The sequence below is a fragment of the Microtus pennsylvanicus genome, chromosome 5 (assembly GCF_037038515.1).
Source record: "Microtus pennsylvanicus isolate mMicPen1 chromosome 5, mMicPen1.hap1, whole genome shotgun sequence".
Classification (NCBI taxonomy): Eukaryota; Metazoa; Chordata; class Mammalia; order Rodentia; family Cricetidae; genus Microtus; species Microtus pennsylvanicus.
Window position 1 is genome coordinate 51,760,109 of NC_134583.1, and position 17,906 is coordinate 51,778,014.

The 17,906-nt window shown below is 47.8% G+C and overlaps 1 protein-coding gene across 4 annotated transcripts in view; it reads right to left on the minus strand.

Moving 5' to 3' along the window:
• The window catches only part of Irag1 (inositol 1,4,5-triphosphate receptor associated 1), a 110,487-nt gene that overhangs the window by 38,449 nt on the left and 54,132 nt on the right, over positions 1-17,906 (minus strand). For all 4 annotated transcript variants that reach the window (XM_075971895.1, XM_075971896.1, XM_075971897.1 and 1 more), the window contains 7 exons: positions 16,146-16,216; positions 13,967-14,140; positions 12,860-12,937; positions 12,202-12,254; positions 11,960-12,007; positions 10,934-11,545; positions 8,581-8,659 (listed from right to left, as the gene is read on the minus strand). In XM_075971895.1, the coding sequence (XP_075828010.1) occupies positions 8,581-8,659; positions 10,934-11,545; positions 11,960-12,007; positions 12,202-12,254; positions 12,860-12,937; positions 13,967-14,140; positions 16,146-16,216 (1,115 nt within the window). The remainder of the gene's footprint in view (positions 1-8,580; positions 8,660-10,933; positions 11,546-11,959; positions 12,008-12,201; positions 12,255-12,859; positions 12,938-13,966; positions 14,141-16,145; positions 16,217-17,906) is intronic.

The following is a 17,906-nucleotide window of genomic DNA, read 5'->3' on the forward strand; positions in this document are numbered from 1 at the left end:
TTAATTAGAGGAGAATTCAAGATGGCAGCTCAGTGGACAAAGAAGAGAAGAAACCCTCCATAAAGAGAGGAACGTGTGTTCTCAGCTGAGAGATGGAGGACAGAGGAGCTGCAGAAGGAAAGGCCAATGTGGACAGCTGGAGAGAGGGCTCTAGACAATGCTCAGGAGGTGAGAGGCACTAACCACAGAGCCGTGAGGGCCCTCGAGGGTCCAGGGCTCCTCCTGCAAGCAGAGTGGGGCCTCCACATCAGAAGTGTGCTTCAGAGACTCTGGATGTGGTGTGGGCTGTCAAGGAGTGGAGAATGTGGACTAAAGGTCCCACTAGGAGACACCTGAAACACTAGTGGCTGCTGGGACAAGGCCATCTCCTTGTTGGTATGGTCTGAGCTCCCACTTTTGTATCATACCCCCAGACAATAACCAAGGAGTGGCCCATAGCAGCCTCTTATCTTTGTCTTGGAATAATGACCAAAGAGCAATGCATTGTGTAGAATGTTTCCTGAGAAGGGAACAGGTTGAATAGTTGGGAAGGTTGGATTTATTAGGAAAAGAAATCCTCAGAAACTGAAAGAGCTAAGCTTCTGAAAACCCCAGAATGCTCTGATAAGGACCTATCTTGTCTCCCAAGAACGGCCAACAAGCCTCATTAGAGATTCAAGTCGAGCCTGGAAATATTCTCTGAACCAGAGCTCAGAGCGCTCCTAATTCTTTTGTTCTGGGTAGAGGGTGGGAAGGGGTCTGTAGATGGTTGCTGCCCAACGCTGTCCTGTCCCACATGGTTGACAAGATAGAGTTCCATGGGCCAGCAACAGTCATCACAATAAATGTCAGGTTCTAACTGAACCAAAGACTAGGATCCACAGAACAGGACACCTGTGTAGTGAAAGCTGCAGGGGCCATAATTATCCCTACTGCAGAGGCAGGCAAACTGAAGTGCCAAAAGAATAGGAAAGCCACCCAAAGCATAGCACCAGCAAATGAAGGAACCAAAACTTCTAGTCACCCACACCCTAGGCCTGAGAGAACACAGAAGGAGGTGTTCATTTATTGAACACCCACTGGGGTTAATTTTGTTTTCCTTTTAAAATGTTTTGTACATGTGTACATGAATGTGTGTGTACATGCATGCGTGTGTGTGTGTGTGTGTGTGTGTGTGTGTGTGTGTGTGCACGAATGACAGGGGATAGGTACCCACACTTACACAGCAAGCACTTTGCCCACTGAACCAACTCTCCAGCATAGTTTTCTTTTTAAAACTGGGTGCTTACAACAGTTAAATTCACTACCTATTCATAAAACTCAGTGATTGACCATTAATATTAGATAGTGAGATTTTGCTACAGGCTGCGTATATCTAGATTAACATAATTTGTGGGAAAGTTTGACTAGGCACACACAACTCACACACATGCATGTGTAAACCTTTTAGTTTACTCGTTTTACTTACAGGATGACTTTTCCTAGAAAATAAGCATTCCTATAATATGTAAGAGAACATCCGTTTACCATTGTTTATAGTAGAGAGAAAAGATGCGAAATAAGTATATATCAGTTTAATCTGTACTTTAAAGATTTAAAGCTGCATAGGCATCAAGTGAGAAACTGTCTAGGTATGTGGTTAAGTTGACAGGATGCTGTGGCAGGTGCCTAGCCAGCCACTAAATCTGTCCACATGGAAGGAGTCTGAATGTGGCACAGGAACAGCTACCAGGCTGGCAGCCGCACTCCCAGCTTCCTTTGCTGTCCGTGCTGCCACTACAGGGCTGAAGCAGGAAGAGGGCATTACAGTCCACGCCCTGATCTGGAATCTCCCGCTCTTTCTCCTCTCACGGGACTCCAAGGCTGCCCAAGAGCCCAGTGAAAAGAGCAGAAAAGCGTCCCCGGATGGCTGGGTGGAGCCAAGCCAGCCATTCAGTTGTAATACTCTGGAATTACAACTGAAGAGAGGATGATAATACAGTCTGGAGTTCCTGGGCACCAACAGTTTAGATTTTATTTTAACCAATCCAAGAAAAGTTGCAGATATTTCAAAACAAACACAGACACAGACCTGGGTGGTGTCTATAAAAGAAAATATAAAAATACCCATAAAAAAGAAAGAAATGGAAAATCACTAAATAAATTGAATTAGGTATGTAATCTGTTCAACGAATATATTTGATAGATTCCAACACTAATTTTAAGACTTGGGAAAGAAACATATGTAAAACTTTTAAATTATATAATAATTTTAACTATATAATTATATATAAAATAAAAGGTTTAAATAGTACCTGGGCTGGTTAGTTTTTTCATCTCAACACAAATGAGCCATATCTAAGAAGAGGGAATCTCAGCAGATAAATTATCTTTATCAGACTTTCCTGCGGACATCTCTGAGGGGCATTTTTATGATTCATGGTAGATGTGGGAAGGTCTAGCCCACTGTGATCCTCACTGGTATAGGAAAACAAGCTTAACAAAGCCAGCAGCTTTCCTCCATGGTTCCTGCCTCTGCTCCTGTTTCAGTTCCTGCTCAGACTTTCCTAAATGATGGCCTGTGATCAGGACATAGACGCTGAATAAACCCTTTCTGCTCCCAAGTTGTTCTGGTCTGTGTTTTATCACAGTGACAGAGAGACCCTAGACAATACCATGCTTTATAATTATTACATATACTTTATATCAGATCATAGAAATATATTTTAAATAGTACATTTATTTAATAAGAAGCATGACTCTTGAGAGAAAAATAAGCACACTAAAATTCACTCAAAAACAGAAACAAGACAAAATGTTCTCGTTATCTCTATTGTCAAGCTTGAGAATGTTGCCAAGTTACTAATGCACACGGGGGTGCAGAGACGCAAGTCGCCTCCCATGCACAGGAGGACAACTAAGACGTGGTGAACCAGAGAAAATAAAAGTAACAGGAGGTTGAGCTGTAAATTCAAAAAGGAAAGCTGTTCTGCAAAGGGGTCAAAAGTCTTAGAAGTTAGACACATCTGGATTCTGATCCTGCTTCTGCAGTTCAAAGACACCACCACGGCCTTCATAAGCCTCAACCTCTGTGTTGTCCCTTGACTAGAGTAAGGCTGCTTCTCATGGTTATTGTGAGCGCTGAGTCTAACAGGGTCAGATACTCAGCATAGCGTCCAACGTGTAGCGATCACTCCAGTTTCTGTCACTCTAACAATGGCTGGAGTTAGCATTCTATCATTCAATGGCAATATCTATTGTACAGGAAGTATGCATCACCAAGCCACATTCATCTGCACCATTAGTGATCAATCAGAAAATCCAGTGAACTTAGAGTCATGGTGACCAAGAAACAAGAGAAACAAAGTAACGCAGAATGTAGCAGGAGCCATATGCACAGAACATTAAACACTCTGGAAGAGATGAAAGAAATACCTGAATAGATCCAATTGAGAAGTGAGTGTTAGTAAACTAATGGTTTATAAATAGGAAAGCAAATAAAACTTGGACTGTCCTGCTGAGTCCAGCATGCAAGGTGTACAAGATGGTGGAAATTCAAATGTGGAGGAGGCATGTAGATGTCAGGAACGTAAAACCCCATTAACTTCCTGTGCATAAGATTCCTATCTCCTAGCTCCTTGCTTATTGTATGATCTTTGATTTGATTCTGTCTAGAATATTAACAAATACATTGTAGAAGAAAAGTAGCAAGGGAAGACTAATCCCACTACACAATAGAGCGTAGTCTCATTAAAGCCATGATTAAAATGTGCCATCTTGACCAGAACGAAACAGAGCCAAGCTGGGTATGGTGGCACATATCTGTAATCTCAGCATTCAGGAGGCTGAGGCTTAAGGATTGCTAGTTCCAGGTCAGTTCAGGCTATAGAATGAGACTTTATCACAAAAAGAAAATTGGGAAGGAAGGAATGAAAAGAACAACAAAACCACCCACTAAAACAATATAAAACAAAAGAAAATAAACATAACAACAACAACAAATAGGACCCCTGTTCCTGCATATATATAACAAAGAAATACAAACACTGTTAAAGTGCTTTTGGAGTAATGAACTCTTAAGTCTTAAAATACCTATATCTTAAAATGAAGCTCAGAGGGCATTCAAGACCACTGTTCTAATAATATCAGTCTAAATAAAGAGTTTCAGGCTACACAGTAAGAGCTCATGTCAAAAAAACAAAATACAACAGCAACAAAAAGATGAAGTCAGTGGTATTAGCAAAATAAACACAAGTATATCATGTATGCACATACACACATATAATAAGCTCAAAAGTTTTTAAACATTTGAGACTGGAAAGACGGCTCAGGAAAGAGATAGAAATGATGGAGAAAGGTAGATTATTGAATCTACTTTAATGCAAAAAACAACTGTTGATCTCAAAATAAATAGGTATGGATTTTGGTTTACTGACACAAATTTAAGATCAATTTTGTTATAATATATATATTCTACTCTTGGTTAAGGTATTATGCTTATGCAGGGCATTTAAAATGTAATGTATAGTTAAGAAATACAAATTAATAGTTTTCTCTAATAGTCAAACTTATAGTCATGTTAGTTAGGTTTTCTAGATATACAGAGATATATTTCAGATGAATAGATAATCTTTAAACACTTCAAAGACCTACAGAATATGGCCATTTAAAATGTTTTAATAACTTAAAATTTTTTGGATGTGAGACATCCATTCCTGGCAGTACCAATTGCTTCAAGAGGATGGTGGGCATCAAAGAAGCTCTCTGTGGAGTTTGCTTTCAATGTTGCAAGACTAGCCATTTTGGCAAGAAACTGCTCTTGACTGGACTGCTTGGCAATGTGCTGTATACAGTGAACATGAAGACCCACAGGAAAATGACTGCTGAACTTGCCAAAACAAGGTGAGGCAGTCCTTCAGAGTTCCTGCTTCACGAAAGAGTCTGCCAGACATTCTGCAGGACACAGGGGAAAATGACTGACAAACTGACAATAAAGGCAGGAGAGTTTCAAATTTTCTGTTTCACTGAAGTCTGTCAGACACTCTAGGCCTATAGGATGAAGATGGATGTCCCAATGTTACAGAAGAACTTTGGGTGACTGTTCGGGCAGCAAGATGTCTCTGTCACTTATTAGAGTTTTGGAAGTTGCTTTCAATGCACTTCCTGTTTACTTAGGTAATATCATATCCTTCTGGAGTCTTTGATGGAGTTGAAGACTAGGTAGTTATAATTATAGCTTTCCTTAGTTATGATCAAAAGATAAATTAGATACAAAACTATATCTTTACCATCAAACTGACTTTGGAAAAATGATAAACACAGGAAAGAATAATAAAGCTGTGATGGGCTATGTATAAAAGCTGCCTAAAGGATTTCTTTATTGTATGTGTGTGAGTGGTTTACATGCATGTGGACCATATATGTGCCTGGTGTTGGATGAGGCTAGGAGAGGTGTTGGCGCCCTGGAACTGGAGTTACAGACAGTTAGGAGCTGTCAGATAAACCCACAAGTACTCTTAACTGCTAAATCATCTCTCCAGCATCATGTATAAAAAATCTTCAGAGGTTTTTCTAGTGTTTTGATAAAAAAAAAGTGAAGAAATACATATTTAGAAGGATACCTCTAAGTACGGTTAATGTTTTGTGGTATGTGTATTTATAAATTTATGTGGTTTATACCTATGTATATGTACAGAGGGCAGAGAAAGATGCCGAGTGCTCTTGCTCTGTTGCTCTTTGCCTTACACCTTATGGTTTCTGGAGGTGAGATGACAGTCAACAAACCACGTTAGTCCTCCTGTCTCCACCCCTCATGGCTCTGCTGTTACAGGCATGCGCTGTGGCTACAACTGGCTTTTTATGTTGGTGCTGGGAACCCAAACTCAGATCCTCATGTTTGTAGAGTAAGCACGCTTACCCCTGAGCCATCTCCCTAGTTCCAAGATGGTTTGTTTATTTGTTTGCTTGTTTGTTTGTTCTGGCTTTTTAAGAGGGTCTCGCTACACAGCCCTGGCTGTCCTGGTTGAGGACTGTAGAGCAGGTTGACCTCGAACTCACAGAGATCTTCCCCCTCTGCCTCCCAAGAGCTGGGATTAAAGGCATTTGCCACCACACCTGGCTCAAGATGGTTAATTAATTTTTTTAAAAAGTAATTCAGTCATTTAAAACTGTTTTCCTGGAGATTGTACTGCTGGGAGCCTGGCTAGCATTGAGTAGGTGTTAGTCATGGTGTTTCAGCCCAGAACTTTTCACTGGCAGTGATACCCAGAATAAGCTCATGTGGCAATCAATTAGATGACAGACACCAGCCATGGACAATGTGAGGGGAAGTGTGCCTTTCCAGAGGCGCTCCATGAAGCCTGGGCCCACTAGTGCTCACAGGAGAAAGGCAGAAGTTTCCAGAAAGTGGTCCAGGAGTCACCACCCTGCTCCCCATAAGCTGGCCTCCTCTGGATTAGTTTGTCTAAAATGAAATGAAGCTAAAACGTGTTTCAGAAGTTTTCCTGTGAAGGCAAAACCATGTGACAAGGTCAGAAGCTCTTTGGGCCTCAGCTTCTCTAATGGTAAGATGAAAGCAAAAATTCCTCCTCTTAGTTTCCTGGGAGAAGATTAAATCTGAGTCTCAAATGACTTTGAGTCTGCAAAATGCTAGAGAGAATTCACTGGAATGGCATTAAAAAGAAGTAGGGCAAACAGTGTATGGCTTCATTTATGTGAGGGACCTAGAGAAGGCACAAGGCACGGAAACGGGAAGCAGAATGGTGGTAGCAATGGGCTGGGGGAGGGGGCATGGGCAGCTGGCGTCTCATGGGTGTGAAATTGCAACTGAGGACAATGAAAAGGACAATGAAAAGGTTAGACAGTGAGGACAGCTGCACAGTATACCACGACTGGACTGAAAGCCACTGAACCACGGGCTGAAAATTATTAAAATGGAAAAGTTAATTCTATGTATACGTTATACATAACATTCTATATGTCACCACTTAACAAATACCAATGGAAGCAAAGATGAGCTGTAAACATCAATACCAAATAAGCAAGGAAAGGGGGCATCTGAGAGCAGGCGGACTTGCCCGCTGCTTCACCACAGCTACACGGATTCAGAGGGGAAGGGGATGGCAACAGAGCATATACAAAGCACAGAGGCAAGGCCGTGAGTGTTTACGGGGGTACCGGCCTGGGGAAGAGGGAAGGACAGAGAGCCCGCCCTTCTAGAAGCATCTCTCCGAACACCTTCATTCTTTTGACCATCATGAAGCACTCTGGTTAAGGTTGCTTTTACGCAACTGCCTCAGAAACTCCTCTGTGAACTCTTACAACCTCATCCATTTGTTCCTTCATAAATGCTTATTCTGGGCCTGTTAGTGCCCAGCACCATTGTAAGCATGGCACCTACAATATGTGTGCAGACACACATGTGTACACAGAGATGTAGCCCCAGACAGAAATACTGGCTCTTGGGGCCCCTCCTTTAGGGATCCTGATGTACCACGTACTGCTCTAGGCACATTGTAAATAGAGTTTAGTTCATGTGCTCTTCTTGATAAGGTTTGCAGCAACTACAATGGCCCCGTGTTACAAGGTGGGGATGCGGGTGAGGGCTGGGATTGGGTCCAGTGACACCAGGTGGCTTGTTCGGCCAGCGGCAGAGGCAGGATGAACAGCTGTGGCTCATACTGCGGCATTCGAGAGCTCAGGAGGAACAGACTAAGGCAGGAACAGGGAGGGTCCGGCCTCTTGCCTCATTTTCAGAGAAGTGTGGTAGAGTGTGGGGGCAGCAGAGAGCAAAGCCTTGGAGGAAGGGATGTGAGGCCACCCAGCAGGGCAGGGCTGGGTTATGGACTTGGTGGTGACAGCAGATTAGAAAGAGGGAGCTCTGGTGTCTTGAAAAGAGGAACCGAACTATTTGGGTGGCTTCCTGGGTGCGAGGGGAAAGGCAATGTCAAAAGTTCAAACCTCGGGCGCTTTCCAGACCCACTGTCACTAGCAGGCCTAGGGGTGGTAGTGGCAGGAAGGAGACAGACTTGGGCATGCTCTGCCTCAGTGGGCTAGTCAATCGGCTTCCCTCAGTTTGTGCACAAATACTGATGGGAAATCCACTGTTCACACTTAAAATGCTCTCGACTCAGTGGGCTAACCAGTCCTGGGAGAGCAGGCAGGGAGGGCAGGCAGGGAGAGCAGGCAGGGAGGGCAGGCAGGGAGGGCAGGCAGGGAGGGCAGGCAGGGAGGGCAGGCAGGGAGGGCAGGCAGGGAGGGCAGACAGGGAGGGCAGACAGGGAGGGCAGACAGGGAGGGCAGGCAGGGAGGGCAGGCAGGGAGGGCAGGCAGGGAGGGCAGGCAGGGAGGGCAGACAGGGAGGGCAGACAGGGAGAGTGAGCATGGAGGGCAGACAGGGCGGGAGAGTAGAAAGAGTAGGCAGGGAGGGCAGGCAGGGAGGGCAGACAGGGAGGGCAGACAGGGAGGGCAGACAGGGAGGGCAGACAGGGAGAGTGAGCATGGAGGGCAGACAGGGCGGGAGAGTAGAGAGAGTAGGCAGGGAGGGCAGGCAGGGAGGGCAGACAGGGAGGGCGGCAGAGAGGGTAGGCAGGGAGGGAGGGCAAGCAGGCCCCAGCAACCTACCTTTGTCCTGCTCCGCAGCCTCACTCAGTTCGGGAAGCTTGAACCCCACCAGGTTCTGGTTTCTCATCATGATATGCTCCTTTGGTGAGAAGAGGAAGAAACACAATTCAGATGACGCCACCAGGCTAGACACTTTTCTTTGTCCCCAGTGGCTCTGTACCCACTCAGCCTTATATGGGCTTCCAAGGACAGTGACCAGAGTGGGTGAATTGGCATGACAAGGTATGGTGAGGCCAGAGGGGCACAAGGTCTTCTCCCCGTCCATAAAAGGGCCTGAAATGCCACCATTGGGTTAAGAACTACCTCCCACATGACTTGCTTATTAAAGGAGCTCTGGGCCTCAGGGAAATGAGCTGCCCAGCCTGACTGTGGGGGAAGTGTGTAGGGACTGTGTAGGACTTTGGGGACAGTAAGGTCCTGGATATGCATGCAACCGCTTCTGTGTAAGTCTTGAAGAACTTATAGCTGGCAGCAGCTTCCTGCCCTGCTCTTCTATGTAAGTGACACTCCTTCCTCAATGATCTTGTGGCCTGAGAGCCGTTGCCTGGGGAACTGAGCAAGCAGGCAGACCTAGGTTGAGGGTGGACCTAGTAGGCCATCCTCATTCCAAGCCAATTCCTGTCAGACTAGGGCCCTCTAGTGGGATGCCTGAGTTTTCTCCTGGTCCCTAGTGCTATCCAAGGGTTTTCAGCCTCCCAGGTGACAGAAGCCACTTGAGTGACTGGCCTCTGGGTAAAAGAGGAAGAAAAATGCCAGCAGAAAATACTCAGGCTCCAAAGAGAACCGAGGCCATCCTGTGCTGATATACTCAGCAAGCCAGAGGTTCAGATCAGCTGTGTTCACACTGGACAGCGTGAGGTGTGTGTGTGTGTGCTCAGCTGCCAGACCAGCAGTGGCATGAACTGCCAGGCTCTCTGAAACTTCCTTTGCTGAGTGAGTGTGACCTAAAGGGGGTGGGGAGTTCTGGGGTGGTGGCTTACTCTCCCAGCATTTGAAATCCATGAAGGTGAATCCCGAGATGTCTGCCCCTTCATTTCCACTTGCCTTCACAGATGTGGGATGTGGCCCAGGGTCGGTGATTCTGCCTGGACTTGTTCTAAGCTACCAGGTACCCTGAGTTCTGGATTAGAGGATGGGGGTTCTATGTGAATTGTTAATCTTCCTAAGTCTTGACCCCAAAACATTAGAAATGATCTGATGATTTTCTATCTATCTATCTATCTATCTATCTATCTATCTATCTATCTATCTATCTATCTATCTTATATACAAATATATATATATATATATATATATATATATATATATATATATATATATATATCTTTGACTTGCTTCAAAGCCACTATGATCATGACATTGAATTTTTAATCCTCCTGCCTCCACCTCTTTGGTTCTGGGATAACAGGCCTGAGCTATTACCACACGTGGTTTTATGTGATCCTGAGAACCCAGGGCTTTGTACGTGCTGGCGTGCACACGCTCTACCAACTGAGCCACTTCCTCAGCCTCACAGAAGCCGTCTGAACAGCACAGTGGCCTGTTAGGCTGTGTCCTTGCTAACGCAGATATTCTCATTTGCGCTGGAGTGCTAAGAGCCTCGCTTCCTTCCTCTCCCTCACTCCCTCAGTAGAGGATCCAGGGCACTTTGTCCTATTCCAGGCCCTAATCTATAGGAACCCAGTCCCTGACCTGGATTGAGGTTGGCCTTCTGAGAGAGAAGGGACTGGATCAGGACTTGTTTATCCAATTAACCCCTCCCTTTTGCAACCTGGCCTCCCTCTACCACTCCACAACCACTCATTGTACAGTAGGGCAGTCCCCTGACTGACCACTGTCCCTAGCTTGATGACCAGTGGAAGTTGAGGACACCATGGACACAGGAAGAAATTCACCATGGAGGAGCAGTCCTGTGTCGACAATGTCGTGGTGGTTCCTGGGTCTAAGGCCCTTGGTTAATAGGTACCAAGAAGTCAGGCCGAATACCATTACAAAAGGAAAGCCTGCTTATCCTGGTCATGACCAGATGCTCCATCAAAGGCTCCTGTCACCAGTTCTAGTTAGAGGAGGAAGACAGCTCAGGATAAGGAGTCCATATGACCAACTTCCCCTGAAGTGTGGCTAAGTGTGACCACTATGTCTTGGGCTGACTTCTATCTATAAGCAGGAGCAAAAGGCACCTGAAGCTGCTACTATAGAGTCGTAACACTGATGGCACCAGCTTCTCAAGGTCAAGAGTCTGGGACTCCTTGAAGTCAAAGCTGCCCTATTCCAGAATTCAGCATGAGTGCGAAAGTCTGTAGCTCATGGGGGACCTGGCATGGCCACACTGTGCAGCGGGGCAGGAACCCACCTCCCGAAGCTTGGTCAGTTTCTGCATGCGCACCGGCTGTACTTGTATCTGGAAGTCTTTGAGCCCAGGCGGCTTGGCTAGCTTGGCTTTGCCTGGAAACCGCTTCTCTTCCTCTGACAGAGGCAGTTTGGCAAGTACCTTCTGCAGCAGGGGACCAGGTTCTTCAGGGCTGCTGTCCCAAGAGACTCCCCGTATCAAAGGGGGGCGGGACACAGGGGGCCGCAGCTCAGGTTTGGGACCAGCCTTAAGCCCCACAGGCTCTCCTGCAGAGCCTTGTCCCTGCGGATGTGGGGAAACAGTTCCTCCTGATCCTTGGACTCCACTTCGGGGCAGAGGGCCGCCTTCCCTGGCTGTCTTCTGGAGCTGCCTCCCGAGTTCCATCTCAGCAGGGCCAGTCTGGGGGCTGTTCAGGGCCATTTTCCCACTGATGCTTGCTCCTGAAGCCTGAGCCATGGGCGTCACCTCCGGATGCTGAAGGGGATCAAAGTTTTCCTTTTGTTCTACTCTAAGTTCTTTGGATTTCTCCAGTGTGGGAGAGCGAGGGGCCAGTCTGCCTTGAGACACTTTCCTCTGGTCATTCTGCTTCCGGTCGGCTAGCCCTTTGGAGACAATCTGAAAGAGACAAGGTAGAGTTGGGACCCTGGAGGTAGGCTGAGGAGAACCCTGGGAGCATGCTGAGGAGGACCCTGGGGGCAGGCTGAGGAGACTCAGAACCTGGACAGGAGGCCTATTTATGTATTTGTAGGAGAGTCCCAGCTTTCCTGCACCTTGAGTTGAGATGAACAGCTCGTGTCTGACTGTGGCTGGATTTGGGGGTGCAGAATCACCCTTCTGGGGTGTGCGCCTTACCTCTTTCCCTCTCACACTTCCACCTCAGAAGACAGAGGCACCTTCTGCTTGCCCGGCACCCATCCTCTACTCACACCCAGGCCCCCACATCTGCAGGCTGCCCAGGGGCCAGCCTAGGTTTCTGAGACAACATTTCCCACATTCAGATCATTGCAGAGCACCAAAGCGCAAACTCACAGGCTCTCCCAGGTGAGATGAGGAGATGTCGGCCTCATGCCCCTTTTGCTGAGAAAGAAAACACAGGTCAGCAGCAGTGGGAAGAGGCCTGCTCCCTCTTGAAGCTTGGCAGGATGTAACTGTACCGCCCCTCCCCCCACCCCACCACCCCGCCACCTCCCTCATTCGGGGCTTACAGAGAGTCCTAGGATGCTAGGAACAAGAAATCTACTGGTATAGAAGGAGCACAGGTGTGTCGTTACCTGTGGTGGTCCTCCCGGCAAAGGGGACTGCGGGCCACTGCACGCGTCGAAACCTGCAACGGGCCAGCAAAGGTAAGTGATGCCGGTCACCTAGCTCCGTAGTTGTCACCTTACCATCAACCCCTGGCCCTCCTCACATGTCCCCTCCAAAACCTCCTTGAGCCATCCATTGTAAGCCAAAAACAGTGTTGTTGCTCACCTGCCAACTTTGAATCACATAGAAATCAAATAAGGAAACTGAGTCACGGGGGACCTGAAGGTTTGATTGCCAGGAAGCATATGTGCATATAGGGTTCTGGGCTTGTCCTCCAGCACTGACAAGGGCAGGCTGCCCACATGGTACTCTGGTGCCTGAGGGTGTGGCTGGGCCCAGCCCAGAAAGGAAGAGACCGAAACGCACACGAGGCTTGGAGATGTAGCTCGGTGGCAGAATGCATGTGTGAGGACCCCAGGACCACAAGAACAAACCAAACTTATAATGGTCCAAACAAGAGGATCCAAAACAATCTGTGATGACGTGTCTCTGAAGAAAGAGCACCCATCATAGGCCCCTTCCTGTGACCTCAGCCCTGCGCTCACTCAGCCTATCTCTTGCTGCCTGCTGTACTGTTTCCAGTCCTCAGAACCTCATTGCAGGGGGTTGGGAGGCCAGCCTCACCTGGTGGTGTGGAGATGGTGAGCGAGCAGCTTCTAGAGGGTGCAGGAGAAGCTCCAGGGCTGAGGTTTGGGGAAACCGCTGTGGAAACAAACACCTGGCTGGCATTCGCGAAGGGCTAGGACTTCTGCCACCTAACAAATGATTCTTCCAGGGAGATTTCACCTCTGGGAACCGGACTGCCTTGTCAGGGTCAGGGGCTGGTTCTGGATTGCCGTATAAGGCTCCTTTTACAACCCAACTTTTGCTATGGCCTGCCCAGCTGAGGGTCTCTCAGGTAATTTCCAGTATGTGAGGTCACATCCCTTAGCCTGCTTGACCTGACCTCAGAGAACTTTCCAGAAACTGAGGACCTGGCATAGCTTGACAGTAAAAGCATGCAAGGTTGCACTTTCTGGATGCCATCAGACCACTCTGATTTCAATGCTCTCCTTGTCCTCCAAGGCCATTAGACTAGTCTAAAACCCACGTCATCTTTACACACAGAAGGAGAGGGACCACAGCACAGCATGGCAGAGGGTCCCGGGAAAAATCATCTCTCTAGCCCAGAAATTCCCTCAAAGTCTGTCTCTTTTCCAGAGTTGGAGATCAGGGCCCTGGTCAATCTTCTCAGCCCTTTGCTGGGGAGATGCCCACCACAGAACAGGGACTTCATAGAGAGGGTGGGAATATTAGGCAGACTCTACTGTGCAAGGCCATGAAAGGGTCTGTGCATATGGGAATCACACAGGGTTTCTCCGCATGAGTGCTAAGGATCTAGGCATTCATGAAGGAGAGTTGCTGAGACCAAATAAAAACACTGGCATCATATGGAATGGCATTTGTCCACACATGGGGGAAGGCCTAAAAGCAAAACACAGGAGAGTTCTGAAGTAGAGATGGTTAGGTGCTTTGGAACTCTGGAAGCTGAGTGCAATGGCTTCTTGAGGGGTCATCTCTGCAAGGCTTGGGCCTTCTAGAACCTGGAGGCAAAGGGGACAGGCCACCTGAAGCCCACCCTCTGGGAAACAAGGTCCCCCTGCAGCTGGGACGTGATCTTCCCCTCCCTCCCCTCAGCCTGGCCTCAGAGGGGCTCAGACAGCCACCTGTCTGGTGCTGGTCCTGCCCTACCTGATGGGGAGTCTCCGGGGCTGCTCCTTGATTTCCTCCCGCGGCGGGCCAGGAATCGCTCACTCACCGACTTGGCTTCTTCCAGAAGCGCCAGGTTTTTCTTCTTGTCCTCCTCTGAGATGCTGATGTCTGGCAGCTGGTCATTTACCAGGTCAATGACGTGTCCCGTGGAGTCTGTAGAAAGAGAATGGGCTCCCAGTGAGAGTCACCTCTCCTGAGAGGCCCTGCGGCCTCAGAACTCAGCTATATGCCCATGTCAGGGTGGAGGGCATGGGGAGAGATGGTGACTTCCTCAGTAGTCCTGCCTCTGTCTTGAGGCTATCAGAAAGGTTCATGAAGTACACTTTGGTTCCCAGAGTTGTCCTAACTCTGCTCTAAAAGGGGTCCTGCCTTAACACTCTGTTTGTTTACAAGCTAGTTAGTCACTGTGTAGCTAGGTACGAAGCTCAGAGCTGTTGTCCCAAGCCCCAGCTGCAATCCCATGGTCTCCTTTCTCCTGCTCATCCTTCCCCAAACTGCCCCTTCTCCAGAAGTGCCCTGGGTGCTGAGTGGGTGACACTATCTTCTCGCTGGGCACTCAGGGATAATGGTCACTCCAGGCATCCCCTTTTCCTTCCTCAGTTTCCTTGTCTAAGACCTGGCCCAAGAGTAGCATCTACCTATAAGTGTCCCTGGAACCTGTCCCCATTTCTATTCCTTCTCATAAGCTCTTACTTGAACAATTACATCGGTCCCCTGAAAAGACTCTGCCTTCAAGCCAGTCTCTTTGCCCCACTGTCTGTTGCCTACAGAGTGACCTTTCTAGCAGCCATGTCTGATCACGCTGTCCTCCTGCCTCACCCCATAGAAACTACTCAGAGTTCCCGGGGTCACATCTAAACAGGTCACCAACTTTGCTGGTCCTACATCCTGCTTCCAAGACCTAGTCCCAACTTCAGCCCTTCTGTGGTTGGCTCCTAGTCTGTCTCCCCTTTCTCCATTCATGTCCCTCCCAGAAGAAGCTCTTCATTTTCACTAGGGGAAGCCCTCTAAATCCATCCCCAGCCATAACTCTGCCTCAAGAGCCAAGACTGAGCGGGGGTGGGTCGCAAACCAGCCTTGGCCAGTCAAGCAATGCCATCCAGGCAGCCAGAGGGATGGGCTAGTGATGACCACATGAGGCTCATGAGAAGCAGTCGTGGGAACCGAGAGGAAAGAAGGGCTTCACAGATGAATCTGAAGAATAGAGGTGCAGCCAGCCATTTGTCCCCATGAGTGGAAAGTCTTCTCTGGAAGAAGACTCACACATTGAAGGAGATGAGATGGAAAGGTACGATAGCTAAGAAACAATCGAATACCTGGACCCCACAGTTCCTGGAGCCATAGACTCTGATGGAGGAGGAGGAGGAGATGGTGGTGGAGGAAAGCAAGGAGAGGTGGGGAGGAGAAGGGGGAGGGGAGGGGAAGAGGATTGCACTGTCCTAGAACAAGCAACTATGTGTTGGGCTCCATCATTTGCCGTGGTTGTGACACATAGGCCCAGCACGGCATCTGGGCATTTGATTGCCACAGTGCTCTGTGGGACTCCTGCTTCATCCACACCTCTTCATCTACCTAGTGCGCCGTCTTTCCCTCCTGTGCATCCATCTTTAAGGGGAAACTCAGATATCTCTTTCCCTGGAATGACAGCACATCCCCCCTCCCCCGCTGGGAGAACTGGGCCCCTTCCTACCTTGGTTTTCTTAGGTCTCCCTTAAATGGGCCCTTATCAACACCAACTCACTTCCTGACCCCCTTAAACAGTGTAATCAACACTGAATACAAAGACCAAGTCTACGTGACCCCTGTCCTTTAATGATCCCATGAAGGTATGAAAACCCATTAGTAGGAACCAGCAGGGATCATAGCCACCAGTCTTTCACATGGGCGCACTCCCACCTGGGCGTGTACCTGCCCAGCAGCACAGCCCCGTGACTCTGCCCCTTGCGCCCACTGCTGAGCTTCACTTTTCTGCCTTTGCTGACTTCTTCCTCTTTCATTCTGACACTGAAACTAGACATCATTGCAGCTGGACCCAGACGTGGAGAGGCTGATCTCCTCTACCTTTGGGCATGGGGAGAGGGAGCAGGGCCAAGTGTGACTAAGCTCAAGAGCGCACGCTTGCTATTCGAACACATCCTCATATTGAACCAGCCCTTACCCACAGAAGTCAGCGGAGCCGTGGAGACCTTCAGATGTCGGTGGGAAAGCCTGCGGTGGGGGCTGGGAGCTCTGAAAGACAGGACATGGTCATCCTGTTAGAACATCTGCCTGGAGATGGACAAATGAGAGGCCTCTACAGTATCTCACTGTTGTCTTATAGGCACAGGCCCTCTGACTGTCACCTTGGGAGCATGTAAAATGGATGAATTCCCAGGCTGTATGCCAGTCTTACCTCAGAGCCCCCGGGAGCCCCACTGACTCAGCAAATCTCTATGCCATTCTGTTGCCCACTCAAGGTACCCAAGCCCGCTCTCAAGAGATGAACTTTACTGCAGTATTTACTGTGTGTGAGGACACAGACTTTGTGTAGAGTTGTCGTCTGTGGAAACCTCATGAAACATGCATAGGGGCTGGTAGAGACACACATGAGAAAATCAGAACACAGTTTCACTTGCCCTGAAAACATGTTGTTGTTTTGTTTTGTTTTTATTTTTTGAGACAGGGTTTTGCTGTGTACCCTTGATTGGACACCAGGCTGGCCTCAAACTCACAGATATCCACCTACCTCTGCTTCCTGAGTGCTGGGATTAAAGGTGTGCGCCACCACTGCCCAGCTACATGAAGCACTTTTTAAAGATTTGCTTTTAATTCTCTGTGTGTGCATGTGTGTGCAGATGCATGAGGAGGCCAAGGCATCAGATTCTGCTGGAACTGGAGTTACAAATAGTTATGAGTCACCCAGTTTGAATGGTGAGAACCAAACTCAGTTTCTCTGCAAGAACCATGTATGCTTTTGACTACTGAACCAATCCAACCCCAAGAAGCAGTCTTAAATGACTTCGCAATTTTATTCAGCTTTTCCATCCCCTCCCACATTGATTATGCATGTATATTCATTTCTTATATCCTCCTTGGCATCCACTCTGCCCTTTTGCTTCTGCCCTTAATTAATGGATAAAGAAGGTTTGGCATGCATACTCTTGTGAAAATTACCCTCTTATGAGAATTATCCTCTGGCTAATGTCTGTGGTGTTGCCCATAAAACCCAGTAGTTTGGACTTGCTGGGCCAGCACCTTCCCACGGACCTGTATCCCTGTCCCCGAGAATTATCTTTTAAAATTATTAAAAGTGATACCTAGACAACTTTATTCCAGCTAGATCAATGCAGGGACCCATGATGAGGAACAGTGACATCCCTATAACAGATTATCTTCCAAGGAGGACTGGCTTGTCCACAGCAGAAGTCTAGAGTCAAAGATCCACATCTTCCAGGTTTGATTAGGAATACCTGGGTTGACATTATGGGAATTTTCCCTGCTGTGATGTCTTGTGGTTTTCTTAACATCTCACAGGGCCAAATCCAAGAGCAAGAACATCATTTTGGGGAAAAAAAGATATTGAGGGAAGATTCTAAATTCTCTTTCCCCATTTCGAAAATCTGTCTGCTAATACTTATTTTTATTTTTGAGACAAGGCTTCTTGTATCTCAGACTGGATCTGAACTCCCCATGTAGCCAAGGATGACCTTGCACTTCTGATTTCTTGCCTCCACCTGAGTGCTGGGGTTGCACCTTACCATACCCTCTATGTGATCCTTGCAATCAAACCCAGGGCTTCACACAACATGTCATGAAGCAAGCTACCAGTTGGGCTCCATCCCCAGTCTCTTTGATAGTCTTTATCAGTGAGGTGATTCAGAGACGAAGAGAACATTTCTAGAAACACACTCTCGATCCCTCCATTTTAGAAAGCATGGCC